The sequence below is a fragment of the Fomitopsis serialis genome (assembly GCF_022376445.1).
Source record: "Fomitopsis serialis strain Sig1Antser10 chromosome Unknown B0H18scaffold_23, whole genome shotgun sequence".
NCBI classification, from domain to species: Eukaryota; Fungi; Basidiomycota; class Agaricomycetes; order Polyporales; family Fomitopsidaceae; genus Fomitopsis; species Fomitopsis serialis.
Genome location: NW_025954983.1, coordinates 1 through 15,714, shown reverse-complemented (window position 1 = coordinate 15,714; position 15,714 = coordinate 1). Strand labels below are relative to the sequence as shown.

The 15,714-nt window shown below is 55.8% G+C and overlaps 6 protein-coding genes across 6 annotated transcripts; 5 read left to right on the top strand and 1 right to left on the bottom strand.

Moving 5' to 3' along the window:
- Positions 1-71: 71 nt before the first annotated feature.
- Positions 72-1,157, top strand: B0H18DRAFT_1156393 (ankyrin repeat-containing domain protein; the record flags this gene model as incomplete). Its single annotated transcript, XM_048035775.1, has 6 exons — positions 72-153; positions 178-190; positions 272-322; positions 374-429; positions 481-608; positions 660-1,157. The coding sequence occupies 6 exons, from the start codon at positions 72-74 to the stop codon at positions 1,029-1,031; spliced, it is 702 nt and encodes a 233-aa protein (XP_047894829.1). The 3' UTR covers positions 1,032-1,157.
- Positions 1,158-1,392: 235 nt separating this feature from the next.
- Positions 1,393-4,362, top strand: B0H18DRAFT_1084374 (PRMT5-domain-containing protein; the record flags this gene model as incomplete). The annotated part of the gene is made up of 12 exons (XM_048031779.1): positions 1,393-1,684; positions 1,747-1,832; positions 1,902-2,226; positions 2,278-2,444; positions 2,509-2,694; positions 2,750-2,827; positions 2,885-2,931; positions 2,980-3,102; positions 3,158-3,333; positions 3,385-3,630; positions 3,693-3,892; positions 3,952-4,362. 12 exons carry the CDS (start codon positions 1,393-1,395, stop codon positions 4,360-4,362), a joined length of 2,337 nt encoding a protein of 778 aa, XP_047894828.1.
- Positions 4,363-4,628: 266 nt separating this feature from the next.
- B0H18DRAFT_1210134 (uncharacterized protein) lies at positions 4,629-5,726 on the top strand. The gene is made up of 6 exons (XM_048036353.1): positions 4,629-4,820; positions 4,875-4,897; positions 4,953-5,035; positions 5,089-5,159; positions 5,212-5,376; positions 5,433-5,726. The coding sequence occupies exons 1-6, from the start codon at positions 4,744-4,746 to the stop codon at positions 5,605-5,607; spliced, it is 594 nt and encodes a 197-aa protein (XP_047894827.1). The 5' UTR covers positions 4,629-4,743; the 3' UTR covers positions 5,608-5,726.
- Positions 5,727-5,895: 169 nt separating this feature from the next.
- On the top strand, positions 5,896-11,717 carry B0H18DRAFT_1210133 (uncharacterized protein). The gene is made up of 12 exons (XM_048036352.1): positions 5,896-6,315; positions 6,391-6,507; positions 6,570-8,231; positions 8,289-8,717; positions 8,774-9,433; positions 9,492-9,842; positions 9,895-10,221; positions 10,275-10,517; positions 10,577-10,678; positions 10,738-10,907; positions 10,959-11,636; positions 11,693-11,717. Exons 1-11 carry the CDS (start codon positions 6,022-6,024, stop codon positions 11,284-11,286), a joined length of 4,683 nt encoding a protein of 1,560 aa, XP_047894826.1. The 5' UTR covers positions 5,896-6,021; the 3' UTR covers positions 11,287-11,636; positions 11,693-11,717.
- B0H18DRAFT_1210132 (armadillo/beta-catenin/plakoglobin) lies at positions 11,617-14,119 on the bottom strand (the record flags this gene model as incomplete). Its single annotated transcript, XM_048036351.1, has 16 exons — positions 13,909-14,119; positions 13,800-13,852; positions 13,717-13,736; positions 13,596-13,661; positions 13,470-13,545; positions 13,380-13,408; positions 13,179-13,290; positions 13,073-13,128; positions 12,923-13,017; positions 12,801-12,867; positions 12,548-12,745; positions 12,322-12,495; positions 12,241-12,269; positions 12,013-12,190; positions 11,693-11,957; positions 11,617-11,636 (listed from the first exon to the last, which is right to left on the bottom strand). Exons 1-16 carry the CDS (start codon positions 14,046-14,048, stop codon positions 11,617-11,619), a joined length of 1,578 nt encoding a protein of 525 aa, XP_047894825.1. The 5' UTR covers positions 14,049-14,119.
- An 811-nt stretch (positions 14,120-14,930) lies between these two features.
- On the top strand, positions 14,931-15,659 carry B0H18DRAFT_953851 (uncharacterized protein; the record flags this gene model as incomplete). The annotated part of the gene is made up of 5 exons (XM_048042221.1): positions 14,931-15,128; positions 15,178-15,278; positions 15,332-15,411; positions 15,468-15,531; positions 15,590-15,659. Coding segments are annotated over 5 exons (513 nt in total), but the record flags the coding sequence as incomplete, so codon positions are not given.
- Positions 15,660-15,714: the final 55 nt, after the last annotated feature.

Below are 15,714 nucleotides of genomic sequence, written 5' to 3'. Positions count from 1 at the left end.
ACGGGATCCCCCGTAGCGTGACACCGCGTTGACAGGCGCTCAAACGCGATCGAGAGTTGTGCAAAACGACCATGCCTGTCCCGACGCGAGTGCGGTACGAGAAGAATATTTGGGTCGCCGCGGGCGACGGCGACCTCGAGCGTGTGAGGGTGAGTGCTTATGATTATGCTAGATAAGGATGCATGCTAATGTAACGTGCACCGCAGAAACTCGTCGAGGACCAAGGTCCGTAGCCATGAAGTTTACTCGCCGACGACTCGACGCTGAAAAGGCGTGCAGCGCTATCGGCCAATATCCCTGACGAGAACACGTATACGCCGATGTGCGTTTTATCGCTTGATGAAGATTGAACCTAGCTCACGCTATAGGGAAGGCATGCCGCTGCTTCTTACGGACAGCTCCATGTTCTCGACTACCTTGTCTCCAAAGGTCATTGTCCCGTACCCTAAGGCCGGCTCACACACCGAAATGTTTATGTAGGAGGGGACGTAAACATCACCGACAACGACGGCGATACACCATTGTACGTAGTCGAGAACATCGAGACCGCGCGTTGGCTCGTCGAACACGGGGCTACTGTCGAGAGGCAGAATAGCGAGGGTATCTCGGTGACTAGCGTTTTCTCTTCGAAGAAGCTTTCGTCGCTAACCAGCAGGTAGCCGGCGCAATACCTAGAGGAAGACTTCCCCGAGGTCGCCGCATACCTTCACAGCCTAACAGCTACCACGGACCCAGCGTCAGCGGCATCATCTCTCACACAACCATCACAGCACGCCCAAAACCTTGCGTCAGAACATCTCACGTCGTCGCTCATCCAGTCCGTGCAGGACGTAATGCAGCGTGCTGAAGCCGAGGGGAGAAATCCCGACGAAGAGCTTCGGCAGGTCGTGGGGAGGACAGTGCTGGAAGGAGTGGTTACTGGGTACGGTATGAGCACACTGGGTGGGCAGCGGAGGGAAAATGCCGAGGATGGTCCGACAGAGGGTCCGAAGCGAACACGCATGGATGACGGGAACAACGGACAAGGTTGACGGGGCCCATACGAAGCGATGTTTTGCGCTTGTGCAGTTGAAGTTGTAGCAGTAGTTGCACCTATATGTAGCTGAACACAGATACGCAGATTCTGAGGACGCCCTCACCAGCGATTTCCTGAGCGCATACGCGGTCGATCATGATCGCTGCATGGTCCAGCGCGAGTCGTCTAGGTCATCACGAACTTACGTCTGAGATGCTGTGCGCACCGTCTGCGAGACTGCAACAACGCAGAAAGCAGCCTCAGTGAGTCCAACTTGAGTCTGCTCGACCTTGGTTCGACCCACCACCCATGCACCATCCTACCTCCGTCCACCACCCCAGCGCGCTCTCCCGCCGACCTCCAAAATTGGCGCCGTCATGTCGACCTTCACGAAGCACCTCTCCCTCGCGGACCTCCAATCACCTGGCGGCAGCGGCGCGGGCGCAGACGGCGAGACACCGATCCTGGCGGCCGTTGCGGACGCGCGATCCCAAGACTACGCGGGGATATGCTGCCCGCTCACGACGGACGCCTGGCGCGCGCGCTGGCGGGGCATGTGCCTCCTCCCCGCGGACGACGGGCACGACAAGGTGGAGATCGAGCGGCGGGCGGAGGCGTGGCGGGCGACGCCGGCTTTCGAGAGAGATGAGGTGACGATGACGAGACTGGGTGCGTCCTGGGATGTGTGTGACCCGGACGACGGCGGCCATACTGAGATGGCGAGCGTGCAGATGAGGCGGAGGGCGTGGTCGCCGTTGCGTCCGAGTGGTTGGAATTGGACGCGACCGACGACTGGGTGCGGCATGATTCGGAGACGGTGTGTATCTCGTCGTTCTGCATCTGGGTTGCCGGTGACTGACATGAATACACACGGCATGGTCTATAGGCACTCCTCCAAGAACTCGCATATGCATCCTACCTCAACATCACGTCTGCGATACTACCCCCACCGAAGCACCGATCGCAGCTCGCATCGTATGCCCGGGCGGTGAACACCTGCCTGAACGCGGTACCCTACATGGAGCTCTCCGTCTGTATACCCATCTACGACCCCGTCATGCTGCACGCATCTTCATCCGCGGGGTCCGCTGTCAATATCACCACTGTGTCAAGCCCGAGTGTGCTCTTCAGCGACGAGCCCAGTGTGGCGACCTGGGAGATGTGGGATGCGATCCGGACAGTCTGCGAGTATAATCCGCGACTGACACTCAGTGCGTATGCGCGGATTTGTGATGCCATTAGTACCTGACATCTACTCGCAGCGCTGGACTTGACACCCCCGATGCCTTCCGTGATCAGCGTTCTGAGCCAATGGTCTGCAGAGCCCGTACGACATATATTCTTGCCTGCCTCAGCATTTATCGCGAACGCGAAGGGATACCCAGTACTGCCAAAGGTAGCGCAAGGCTTTCTTCGGGACATCATGAAGGTTAGGACGAACTCTCTGTTATTCGAGTCAAGCTCGTACAGGACTCACCGTGTTTCGTCTACAGCTGAGACCTAATGTTATCCTGTCAGGTACTACGGCAGGTCGACATAAGAACGGCGGGGAGGTTGTCTATTCGCAGTACGTACGACATCTGGAGAAAACCAGCCCCGCGTACAAGGCATCGAAAACTCAGGGGACCGTGGAGAACTTCGCGCAGGGATACCAAGACTACTTACAAGCTCCTCTACAGGTAAGGCGTCACTCAGACGATGATGTCGGCGTGATGCTGAGACCAGAGAGTCAAGCCCTTGATGGACAACCTACAAAGCGTTACGTACCAGACATTCGAGCAAGATCCAGTCAAGTATAGACAATACGAGGAGGTATGTCCTTCGGTGTGTTAAGTCCATCAGATTATGAATCTCCGAGACGACGGACAGGCGGTTTATGCAGCAATCGTAGAATGGCCCAACAAGGCTGACAAAATGTTTGTGTTACGCTTCTAGCGGTTTCACCGAGTTCTTACCGAGGGTAGGATACTATGTGTCGCCGGCGCAGGCCGTGGTCCATTGGTTGCGCGGTGCCTGAAGGCTCTCCAACGGGCCAACCGAGAGGGCTTGGTCTATGCACTTGAGAAGAACCCGAATGCTTATGTCACGTACGCACTACCTCTCCTCGCTCGTTACGCATCCCCTGAGCCTCCCGGAGTGAAGATTACAGCAGCGCGTACACGATGACTGGGGCGAGAGCGTGAAGCTATTCTTCGGTGACATGCGGACCTTCGAACTGCCCGAGAAGGTGGACATACTTGTCAGCGAACTGCTGGGGTCTTTTGGAGACAACGAGCTTAGTCCTGAGTGCTTGGATGGGGCGATGCGCTTCTTGAAACGTGAGTGAACATGCTCCTACGTCGTTGACAATATTTGACGCCTCGGTGCAGCGGAAGGCATATCGATACCTGCATCATATACCGCACACATAGCACCGCTATCCTCGTCAAAGCTATTCAATGAAACCAGGGCCACAAAAGATGTAAAAGCAGCCGAAACGCCTTACGTGGTGATGTTCCAGGCCATCAACATTCTGAGCGGTAATGGCGGAGGCCTTAGCGGCAATTGCGGACCTAAGGTCCAGGAATGCTGGGAGTTTGAACACCCTCGGAAGGACGCTGTGCTCAACGAACAAGGTACGTATGACACAACCTCGTACACTGGGAGGTTATTGATGATGTACGTGTATGTGTACTAGGCCTACCACCTACGAATAGTCATAACGCGCGATCCGCACAGCTCACGTTCCACATACCCCACGCGGGCATCCTGCACGGCTTAGCCGGATACTTCGAAGCGGTACTCTACCGCAACATCGGCCTGAGCATACGCCCAGACCGGATGCAATACATCTCGAAGAACATGCTGAGCTGGTTTCCGCTACTTTTCCCGTTTAAGGTCCGTTTGATCCGTCGCGGTGCCGGTTCTCTGTGTCGTTCGTCTGACACTGCCGCCAGGAACCGCTATATCTTCCGAGCTCGTCAGAACTCCACGTCTCAATCTGGCGCCTGACGAACCAGCGGCAGGTCTGGTACGAGTGGTACGCGGAGGCGTTCTTGCCAGTGCCAGGCTCGACGTCTATGCGAGCGAAGACGGACGCAGAGAGCGCACGACCGTCTCGCAGCGACTCGCTGGATGGGTTATCGGTGACGCGGAGTGATTCCCGCGAAGGGTGGCTAGTATCTGTCCGGTCGACGCCTGTCTTGTCGCCGAGTCCGATGGCGGACGCGGTTGACATCCCACCTATCGAGATTGACTCGAACGCAGCTATGGAGGATGATGCGGCAAACAAAAACATCGGGCTGATAAAGATCGGACAGACGAGTCTTCACAATCCCAAGGGTCGTAGCAGTTGGATAGGGCTTTGAAACAAATTTTGTACCGAATTATTCCTTGCATCACAACTTTTTGCAGTCTGAAGGGGAATCATGCTCATGCTCGCAAACTATATGTACTTGTCCAGCTATTCATTCCTCTTGACTGGCCGTCCTGCCCAGGAGGAGGGAAGGAAGACAAGCGCGGGTAGCATATGGATTCTTGGATTCCAAGAATAGCGGCGTGGGAGGGGCTGTCAGGAATTGGGGCGCCGCTCGTTTGCCGCAACGCGCGCTACTACATAAACCGGATCCGTCTTCTCGCTGCAACCCAACTCGGCTCCTGTCTTTTCGACGACGACGACATCTGTACAAGCCTGCCAGGCGCACCATTCCGCTCTTTGCAACACGCACACTCCTTAGATCTCAGCAACAATGAAGTATTTCGCGTCTCTCGCTGCGTTCGCCGCCGTCGTCCCTGCCCTCGTGAGTGGTCTGACTGTCAACACCATGTGAGCTTTCCGTAGAGGGAATGAGGTTGAGTGATGATCTGACAATTCCCCTAGCACCACTGGCGTCAATGAGTGTGGTATGCTGCGATGGCGCGTGAAGTATTGGTGTGTGCTGACGCGTTGTGCCCTTAGAGCCCGTGCTCTTCACCTGGAACGGTGGAGTTGCTCCCTACTTTTTGTCCCTCGTCCCGAACAAGGACACCAGTGCTGCGGCGGTAAGTATGCCCGTAGTGGTGTTCAAAGCAAATGCCTGACGGTGGTCGTGCAGATCAAGAACTTTGGTCAGATTAGCGGTACCAGCTACACCTGGACCGTTGACCTGGCCCAAGGCACTTCCTTGTAAGTACTGTAACGACCGTCTTTTGCTGGTATTAATTAGTATCGTCATTAGCACGACTGTGCTGAAGGACAGCACTGGCGCCAACGCTTTGTCTGACCAGCAGACCGTCGCCTCTGGCTCTGGCACGAGCTGTGTGAACACCTCTGTGACGGAGAGTGGTGGCTCTGTTGGTACTGCTTCCGCGACCGCTGCGACGAACGGTGCCAGCACTGCTGCGTAAGTCGCTTTTCCTGTCACCCAAGCTGTTACAATGGAATCTCATCTTCGAGCAGGGCGTCCACGACTGGTGCATCGGCTGCCAAGTCCTCGGGCTCGGCTTCTGGCTCGGCCTCGTCCAGCGCGGCTAAGACCTCTTCGACCAACAGCAGCAACGGCGCTGGCCGCACCTCCGTTGGTGCTTTCGGTCTTACTGCGTTGATGGGCTTGGTTGGCGCGGCTCTCTTCTGAACACTGGACCGTTGTTGTTGTGATTCATAGTTACCTATTTCCTTGGACGGTCGTGTCATAGAATTTCGGTAATCAGGATCTCTGTAAACCTCTTACTCTATGCACACATGCCTTCCGAACTACTGTGTGCTGGCTGCTCCGAACCAGGTTCCTGATCGTTAGCGCTGGAAGGCGAATAGAGTCGCAACGTACGATCACGTGATGAAGTCGCGTAAAGACCCGGGCACGAGGTCCGACACGATCCTGTATGGCACACGAGCGCCCTGCAGAACCATTGTGCTTTCTTTTCTCTCTCTGACAGCACACTAACCCCCGCCGCTGGACGACACCGACCAGCACCTCACTTGATTGCGCCAGCACATTACTACTTATAACGACACCTCACGCGTATCATCAAGTCTTCGCTTCGTGGACATGTCCGTCACGGTGGCGGAAGGCGAACCAACCATTTCGGTTCTGGCAGATGCTACAAACGCGCCGCACACGACTTACGAGACTGGGAAGCTGGAGGAAACCGACCTTGCTGTTGACAAACAACCTGACGTGGACGCGCCTGTTGCGGTCGAATTGACGGAGGCTGCCGCAGAGCCCGAGAAGGCTTCAGAGATCGCTGAGGAAGTGAGGGCGGAAGTAGATGAGGACGCGTTATCTGCTGAGCCAGTGACTCTGATGAACGGCGAGAAGGATGAGGTGCATGAGAATGGAGAGGTGCGTGTGCTAGTTCTCACTCAACCCTCATACGTGGCTCACACCATTGCATTGCAATGCTCGCTGGCTGCCCAGGCCGACGTCGGAGAGCCGGAGATCGATGCAAAGGCTGCTGTGGCCGACGCCACGGCATCAGACGCGTCGCACGCTGTAAAGAGTGACGTCCCCGCAAATGGTCATGCGCCACACCACGTAAGTGTATTAGCCTCTTGACGCGTCGTCCATGTGATTGATAGCTAAACGCGCGACTATAGGACGCTGACGAGAGCGAGAGTGCGGCACGCGAGCCCGAAGTTGAGGCTGTCGACGAAATTACCGTGTCAATTGAGGTGGAACAGCCGACCACCGACGCTCCCACCGAATCCATAGTACCTGTCGAGGTGGCAGCGCTCGAGGAGAACGTGTCGGAGGCTCAAGCAGAGGAAGTCGTCGAGAGCAAGGTCGAAGAGGAGCTGCCTGCCTCCGCTGCCGCACCCTCGGAGCCAACACCGACGGACGAGCCCTCGGACGTCCTTGTAGAGGAAGCACCTACGCACGCAGTCGCACTCGAGCCCGTTGCAGTGACGGAGGCTGCTGAACAAGACACGCCAGCTGCAGAGAGTCAGACTATCTTGACGGACGAGACGCCTGCTCTAGAGGAAGACGGCAGCGTGGTAGAGGAGACAATCCATGTCTCAGAGCCGTCCGACATCGAGGACGCGCCGCCTGCGGCTGCAAAGGTTTCGCCGGAGGCCGAGACGAGTGTGGTTGATGAGGCACCTACGGAAGAGGTCGCCGCCACAGAGAGCGAGATTATAGCAGAGGCGGTTTCGGTCGCGGACGCGGCTGTACCAGCCGAAGAAACCGCGACTGTCCCTGAACAGGAAGCACCAGCGTTCGTAGAGGAGGCTATCGTGGCAAGTGAACCCATCACAGAGGAGACTATCCCATCAAGCGAACCTGTCGCCGAGGAGCCACCTACCCCGGAAGTACCGACACCGGCTGAAGAGCCTGTTGCCTCTGAAGAGGCTGATGTAACCGAAGCAGCCGTCGAGGTGGCCGCGATCGAGGAACCTTCTGCTTCAACAGAAACAGCAGCGGCGGACGAGGTTCCTGCGATCGAAGACCTGGTGCCTCTTGTCGAGGAGTTAACTGCGTCGGCCGAGCCCGCTGCCGAAGAACTCGTCGCTGAAGAACCTGTCGTGGCGGAAGAACCCATTGTAGTTGCAGAACCTATCGCCGCAGAGGAACCCGTCGCCGCAGAGGAATCCGTCGTCACAGAGGAACTCGTTGTTGCTGAGGAACCTGTCGCCACAGAGGAACTCGTCGATGAGGAACTTGTTGCTGTAGAGGAACCCGTCGTTGCTGAGGAACTCGTTGCTGTAGAGGAGCCTGTTGCTGCTGAAGAATCCGTCTCTGTGGAGGAACACGCCGTTATCGAAGAACCCGTCTCTGCAGAGGAACCCGTCGTCGAAGAATTAGCCACCGTTGAGGAGTCGGTTCCTGTTGAAGAGACCGTGCCCGTGGCCGGGGAGGCAGCGCCAGCTGTTGAGGTGGTAGTTGACGTCGACGTCGCACCTACAGTGGCAGAAGCTATCGAAGAAGCAACCGCAGCAGAGCCTGTGGTGGATCAGGCAACGCCTGCTGAGGACACAGCGACTGATACCGAGGATTTGGTGGAGGTGGTTGAAGAACCGTCGACGGAGTCTGTCGAGGACCCGGTCGGAGAGGCTGTTGTTACCGAGACGGTGGCTACAGTCGTCTCAGAGGTCCCTGTTGCAGTGAACGAGGAAACTGTTGCAGTGAACGAGGAAATTGTTGCGGTCGAGGAAGCGGCTGCTATCGAAGAAGCGGTTCCTGTGGAGGTGGCAGCTGAGGAGGTAGCTGAGGCTCAACCTGAAAGCGAAGCTGTTCCTGCCGCGGAAGAGACGACCACAGTGAGTACGATCAAAGATTTCGATCTTTAGTGATTTTGACCAGTGGATACTATGCAGGAATCCATTGTTGCAGTCGAGGCACCACCCGAGGAAGTTGCTGGAGAGCCATTCGTTATCGAAGTTGTGACAGAGTCGACTCCTGGGGTTGAAGAGGTCATCCAGCAAGAAGTGCTACCTGCTCTTGAGACGGACGTCGTTCCTGATGAACCCTCGGAAAGTATCGCTGCAGATGCGACAGTACCTTCTGACGCGCCCCTCAGTGACGAGGCTGTTTCCGCAGAGGCGCCAGTCCTCGAAGAGAGCGTGACTTCTACTATCGTCGTTCCCATCATGGACGAGGCTTCTGCCGTTCCGGAAGCCGTTGTTGACCCAGCGGCCATCTCTGCAGAGGAGAGTATACCTTCCGTGGTGGACAGCCAGCTGGACGTTGCTGTAGCTGAAGTGGTTGCGGACAACGTCGAGGTATCTGGCGACAACGTGGTAGAGGTGTGTTCCAACCTTATGTCCGGATTGAGATATCGAGTACCTAAACAACACTGCAGGCCGGAAATGAGGCACCCGAATCTTCCACGAGTGACGAAGAACACGTGGTTAGGTCAATTGGGGAGGCTATCGCTGCTGCTGCCGCTTTAGCGACTGTCGTCATCGGCGTGGCGAATGAATCGTCCTCCGATGATGCTGTTGCCTCTGCCGATGAAACTGTCGTTCCACTGGAGCATGCTGCATCGGAGGCTGAACTTGTCAAGGCCGTGGAAGAACTACCGATTGAAGGCGCGTTCACTGTCCCAGCCGTCCCCGAAACTGGCGTAGAATCAGCAGAGGCCGCAGTCGAGGCAACTGGCATTGATGCTGTCGCGGAGGAACCAGTAATCGAAGAAGTATCAGACGTGGCTCCTGCAGTCACCGTGGTGGTCGAAGACGCCGTGGGCGAGACTGCGGTCGTAGCCGACGCAACCATCGACTCTGAGATCACGGCACCTGCCTCCATAGAGCGTCCGAAGTCACCGTGGACGCCATCCTACAGCGTTGTGAGGCAGGGGTCGGAGAGTCTCTCTCCTGAGGAGGTCGAAGGACTGGAACAACTTCCTCCTCCTGTAGCAGAGGTCCAAGCGACCCTGGAAGTTGTGGATACGACAATCGCGGTCCCAGTTATTTTGACGGAAGTGGTTGAAGAGCCGGCAAATGACCTTCAGCCGACAGAGGTAAATGTCCGCTGTGTTACAGGTGTCATCGTGCTGACGACGCTCGTTTTCTGTCCAGTCCGCCATTGACGAGTCTAGCAATGCGTCTGGTGAGGTACCGAAGTCGCCCTCTTGGCTTCGCTCGTATTCTGTCAGCTCTCAGGGTCCTAGTCCAGCGCACTCGCCTCAGGTCGTAGCCGTTGATATCGAGGCAGTGCAACCGGTCGAGGACGCAGAGGCAATCGCTCCGTCAGCACAAGACGAAGATGCAGCAAATGCGCCGGAATCACAAGCATCCACGGCCGCAGAAGCGGATGTGACCGTGCCTGCTCCGCAAGCTGTTGAGATCGAGGTGACACGGGTAGAGAGCGAACCTGATCCGAGTGAAGCTCCAGTCGTCCAGATCGTCACGACTGAGGTTGTGGCCGAGGTGAGTACTTTGTTCGTCCTGTCATTCACTTACTAATGGTGTTTGGACATAGCCCGAAGTCGAACCGTCTGCTTCTGTAGAAACTACAGAGGAAGCACCTAAATCTCCTTGGGTCCGGTCATATGCTGTCAGCTCCCAAGGTACAACTCCTGCACACAAGCCCGTGGCGACGGCAAACGAAGACGTCGAAGAGATACAACCGTTGACCGCAGCCGTCGCTGTGGCCGCAGTTGAAGCGGTTCCTGCGGTCTTTCCTGAATCGACTCCTGTTGCTGACGTCGCCTCCACGGAAGAGCACAAAGACGAACCTGCACCCGCCGAACCCGTCATTGTCCTGACCTCCGAGCCGGAACAGGTTGTTCCTGAGATTGCAGCGCCCGTTCGTATCTCATTGTTGTGCGACGCACAGAGATTGACGTTGTTTTCTTGTAGATACCAGAGCCGGCCGCTGCGCCTGCTGTTGTCGAGATTGAGAGACCGAAGTCCCCTTGGACTCCGTCATATTCAGTCTCTCGACAAGGTACTACCCCTCTCAGTGCTCCCGTGGCGAGCGAGGAGAAGGAGGTGGAGCATATTGAAGAGCTACCTGCTCCTCTGGCACCAATTGTAACAGTCTCCTCAGAGTCGCCAGTCGAAGATTATGCAACGGATTCAGGGGTTCCTGCTGAGGTGGTTGTAAGTCCATGACTGTTGATGGTGTTTAATCCTAGCCTAATAAGTCTCACCTCGTCTAGGAACCACCGCCTCGTCCATGGACGCCATCGTATTCAGTCACCTCGCAGGGTCCTGGTACGCCCGGGCTGAAAGAGGTTGAGGTCGAGCCTGAGGAAACCACAGTGAGTGATATGTCATATTAACCCGCCCAATAAAGTTCTGACGGTATTGGCTATGTTAGGACCCGCCGCCTCGCCCATGGACACCATCGTACACAGTTACGACACAGGGCCCAGACACTACAGCAGAGGCAGTCGATGTGCAAGCCTCAGAAACGCAACCAGCTGCACTGGAGAGCGACAAGCATGCCTTCCCGACGACAGAGGGAGGTAGCAAGGGCATCGCCACCAAGTGAGCTGATCTTGGCTAAGCGACCTCTACCCACTGACGCGAATTTTGCAGGCCTAGCCTTGCACGTCTAGTACCACTCGATGAGAATGAACAGCTGCAGACTGAGCAAGTGGCCCACGTTGAGGTCCAGCCTCCGTCGCCGACGACGATTCGCACTAGGCACGAGTCGACAACGTCGTCACGGTTCTTCCCTGGCGGATGGTTCTCAAGCTCGCCCAAGCTCCCTGAAGAGCTCACTTCGCATGAGAATGCGGAGGGCGAGTTCCTCAAGAGCCCTAGCAGTGCCGTCGCATCGCCTGGGCTCGAGGTACCAGCGAATACCCCGATTGATGGCAAGATCGACGAAGAGAAGAGGGGCAGGTGGTGCACAATAATGTGAATGAATGTTGTTGGTTTTACGAATGCTCTGACGACCGATATGTCTATATTTACTTACGGGTCTCTTGTCTTATACATCACTTACGCCTCGTTTATCCCCCCTCCGCACTTGCTGTTGAGTCACATGCATACCTTACTACCCACATTCACCGAATGAACGCGAATAGACTTTGGTACCGGAACATACACGCGAGAGCCATTTCAGCTAAGTGTCTGTTGTCACTGCGACCGTGTGATAGTGTACATATGACGGCTCTGGGTTCCCATGCCTTGTCGAAGCTCTAGCGAAGAACAGCGTCCCCTTTACTGCCAGAAGCGAGATTCTGTCCGTCTAGAGGTAGTAACGATCTCCTGCGAAGACAAGTAAGCCGAGCATCCACTGGGTTTGATAAATCGCCGATACGAACCTATGTGACCCATCCCCGGCTCGACCACCCAGACCTTCCGACCCTCTGCAGGCTGTTCGTCCTCATCGACGCCCTCGAGCCACATCTCCCTCAGGTGATCGTCCACGGCGCCGCACACGATCTTGACGTTGGGGAATGCGCGCTGGAGGACGGAGATGCCGCCGCAGCGGGCGACGAGGAAGGTCACGAAGATGATGTGGTCCTGCGGGACGCCGTGGTCGAGCAGCATGCGGATGGCCATGAAGCCCGCCGCGCCCGTACCAATCTGCGCAGACCACTCTGATGAGTAAGATTACTATAACTGGGGACGTGGAACACACCTGGGCATCTACGAGGAAGACGTAGGTGTTCTGGGCAAGGTGACGCTGGCGGACACAGACGGGGAGCTGGAGGTGGAGCAGTAATGGTTCCCCTGATGCGGCCTCCGACTGTATTAGCATTGAGCCGATCGGGATGTCGTTGATCACCCTCCGGAGACCCCGCTCCAGGGGCCCTCCTCTGAGACGCGGTCAGCATAAGGTCTCAGGTAATAGGTTGAGGGGACGTACGATCGCAAGATGGACACTCCACACAGATGCTACAGAGACCTCATCAGGTGTGCCCATGGACCAATGCGAGTGAGCACTCACCTGGACATCTACTTGTTTACCATGTGCTTCGACGCCGAGGGGAGTGATGACGGCCTTCGGGCGGTATGGCAGCAACTCTGTCGCCTTCTCCACCAGAAGCGTCGCAAGTCGGTCACTGAAGAAGATGAAGTCCCCGCGGCAAGTCTCCGCATCCCTCAGGATGGTCAGTATACCCTGTAACGTTCGTCAATTCCCGAAGTCGAGTAATAAGGCACGTAGCACACGCCTTCAACTGTGGTGTCTGGGGGAGCTGAGTGATATTGAGACTCGAGCTGCTTAGGTCGAGCGAACCATGAGCGACAAGCTCGCGAGGGACGGCTCCAGCCAGACGCTGCCGAAGCTGAGTCGCCCGCTCGTCTAACTGTCTGCGAATGTGCGTCGAGATGATGTCGATGGCCACGGCATTGTCGGATCCGGGTACAATCTGATAAGGCAGTACGTCAGGCGGGCGCACTCAACGAAACAGAAAGTTAGCGCACTATATTGGCATACCGAGAAGTCGGCTGCACGAAGTGGTCGTAGGAGGGCTTCACGTAACGAAGGTACCTGTGCGAGGTGTGGTGTTAGCGATAAGTTTCGCCTTTGGCAATCTACCACTGACTGTTCGAGGATTCCGTCAACGCTCCTTCCACGTTCTGTCACGTCGCGCTTGATACGGCGGGCGAGCATCAAGTCTGAGTCGCATTGTACAAAAATCTGGAGAATGCGGACGTTAAATTACCATCGAGTTGGCTCTGGATTCAGTCTATACCTTCAGATCATACAACGCCCTGAGGGCGGGGTCGTGCAAGGCCATGATGCCCTCCGCTTCACTGGAGCTCAAATTCTGATGCCAACTGAAGCCTGGTTGGACGTACCAATGATAATTGCTGCTCCATAGAGATACTTCGTCTCGTCAAGACGCTGATGCTCTGTGAAGGAGTAGATGGGGATGTTCGTTTGTCGACAAGCCTTCAGATCCGCCAGGCACTGTGTAGTTCCATGGCAGGACACGCGACCTTCAAAGTTCAAGTACACCTCGCATTCCAAGGATACATGACACGAATGGGTGCACGTACGGATGCGAACAGCGGCATGTCAATTGCGTCTGCCAGTGCAAACGCGAAGCGCCTCAGTCAGGGACAGACAGCATAGCGTGCGATGTATACCAGGATGATCGAAGTCATAGCGGCTTGCAAAGGCCAGTTCGATTTCCTCTTCCGTATGCCGCTTGTAGAAGCTATCCTACACGTTCGGTGTAAATGTAGGAAACGACGTGCAGCGTTGCATCTTACTTGAGACATAATGATGACAGTCGGAATAGATCCTAGAGACTGAACTATACGGCGCGCGACATGCGTCTGTTCTCGGACGGGGCATGAATATACTTGTAATGGTGCTACCGAACGTTCTCACTTTGCCACTAGCAGATCCTCCTGCAAATCAGCTGGTCAAACGCTGATCGACTGGCCGGTATGAGTTGCGTCAGATTTGCGCACCAGCAATACCGATGACGAACGCATCAGAGATTCTGTGGCCATCCTCTCCATACCTGGTAATCCGTAGCTCAATGGATAGACCTGTGAAGGGCCTCTGTAGAAAGTTTACCAAGGTGGCCTGCCGTGGGATTTGAGCACCGTGTTCTTCTTAGCCTGCAACAGCACATCGCGTGCAGTCAGAGTCGTCGTTGTCCTCGACAACCCGGGGCGAGAGGATGCCGGAAGGGGAGACAAATTATCACCAGACATTGCCGTTGCCTGAGCTGCCGCCTTGCCTGGGATAATGCGTTGGGATATCGTGGCTCGCAGCTGTCGACGTTTAGTTCGATGGTGGAATGTGCCTCGCAGGCGCCGGAACGTACCGGCGCTCGCGCTCAGGCCTCGCAGGCGCCTGTTTCTTTTATATTGTACATCGCTCTTCGACTCGCCATCGTGTGTGCTGTGATCCGCTCAAACACACAGCTTTCGCGGTGTTCCCACTGCACCACTGTCCTCCGGTCTCAGTCTTCAGATGCTATTGAGGACGTGGCAGAATCGTCGTGAGGCATGGGCCCATCCGAATCCGTTCTTCTGTCAAGTCCAAGTCAAGTCTCGGAGCGAATTGCTCAACGAAATGCGGTCAAAATGTTGTACGTATCCGGAGATGCGCATTGCGCTCATCAAAGTCAGTCTTAGGTGCCAAGCGAGCGCCCATTCAGAATCAAGACCTGCCGACTCTTGGCCGACCCGCTATGCGATTGATATTGAGCCCCCTTGACCAGTGCGGGCGCGGGCGCGGGTCGACGTACTGGCGTACGCCAGCCCAGCATGCTGTTGTAATCTGTTGAGCACAACTCTCAAGCCTGCCTTGCGGCTAAGAGGCTCTTTGTTTCCGGTCCAGCATCTGGAGGCACCACTATACATCTCAGCGCAAGTGGCTTCTGTGACGGTCTGTCTCACACAATCGCTAGTAGTTCCTGCTACCCGCGACGGCGACCCTCGGGATGACAACCACTGCCTGCCAGCGCCCTATTACACCGCAATCTAGCCGTGTGCCCTGTCTCGACGCTTGACTGATGGCACCTGTCATACATATACCCGGGACGACCTTCGAGGAAATCACCATCGTTATCCCTTTCTCTCCTTCTCCCAATGACTGTTTTGCCCCTTTCTATTCTCGCCCTCATTGGGAGCACTTATGGCCTCTCTATTCCATTTGAGCGTCGCTCCGTCGGCGCCCGCTCGACTACTGTGTCTGTGAATCAGAACTCTAACGGAAATATAGGATTCTCTAACGGTGCAGGATTCGTTTACACTGCCACCATCTATGTGCAAGGACAGCCCTTCCAGGTATGCAATTCACTTGACTCTTCTGGATTCAACGTGAACACATCTGCAGGTCCAAATCGATTCTGGCAGTTCAGATCTTTGGTTGGACACATCCAATGTCACCCTCGACGACCTTCAGGATACAGGAGTAACTGGTTCCATTGGCTACGTGTATGCCACTGATCATTTTCAATAAACCGCGCCGCTCATGTTGCGCTGAACAGAGATGGCTCGTCTGCAACTGGTCCGATTGTCCTAGGCAACGTCAGTTTCGGCGAGTTCACCGTTAGTGGCCAGGCTTTCAGTAGGTGCATGTAATTCTCGCAGCGATCAGACCGTACTCATGTGTCTACCTTGCAGTCAACGCTCCCGGCAGCAATGCAACCTCTGCTGGCTTTGACCGCGGCTTGCTGGGTGTTGGCCCGTGAGTGTTGCATTGCATTGTGCTGCTCAGTACTCACTTACGATCATCCAAATTGCAGTCCATTCGCATCCTCTGTCTTCAATGAGCTGATCAACACGACATATGATGGATTGCCTTTCCTGGTCAATGTAAGCTGTATGATATACGAAGCATAGCGTCCGGCATTCATCGCTCTCTCGTAGG

Excerpts from the sequence above, each read along its gene's own strand:
- B0H18DRAFT_1210134 (XM_048036353.1), top strand. The coding sequence starts at position 4,744 with ATGAAGTATTTCGCGTCTCTCGCTGCGTTCGCCGCCGTCGTCCCTGCC. Across the intron at positions 4,898-4,952 it reads CACTGGCGTCAATGAGTGTG|AGCCCGTGCTCTTCACCTGG; the intron begins GTATGCTGCGAT and ends TTGTGCCCTTAG. Across the intron at positions 5,036-5,088 it reads AGGACACCAGTGCTGCGGCG|ATCAAGAACTTTGGTCAGAT; the intron begins GTAAGTATGCCC and ends GTGGTCGTGCAG.
- B0H18DRAFT_1210133 (XM_048036352.1), top strand. The coding sequence starts at position 6,022 with ATGTCCGTCACGGTGGCGGAAGGCGAACCAACCATTTCGGTTCTGGCA. Across the intron at positions 9,843-9,894 it reads CGACTGAGGTTGTGGCCGAG|CCCGAAGTCGAACCGTCTGC; the intron begins GTGAGTACTTTG and ends GTTTGGACATAG. Across the intron at positions 10,679-10,737 it reads TCGAGCCTGAGGAAACCACA|GACCCGCCGCCTCGCCCATG; the intron begins GTGAGTGATATG and ends TGGCTATGTTAG.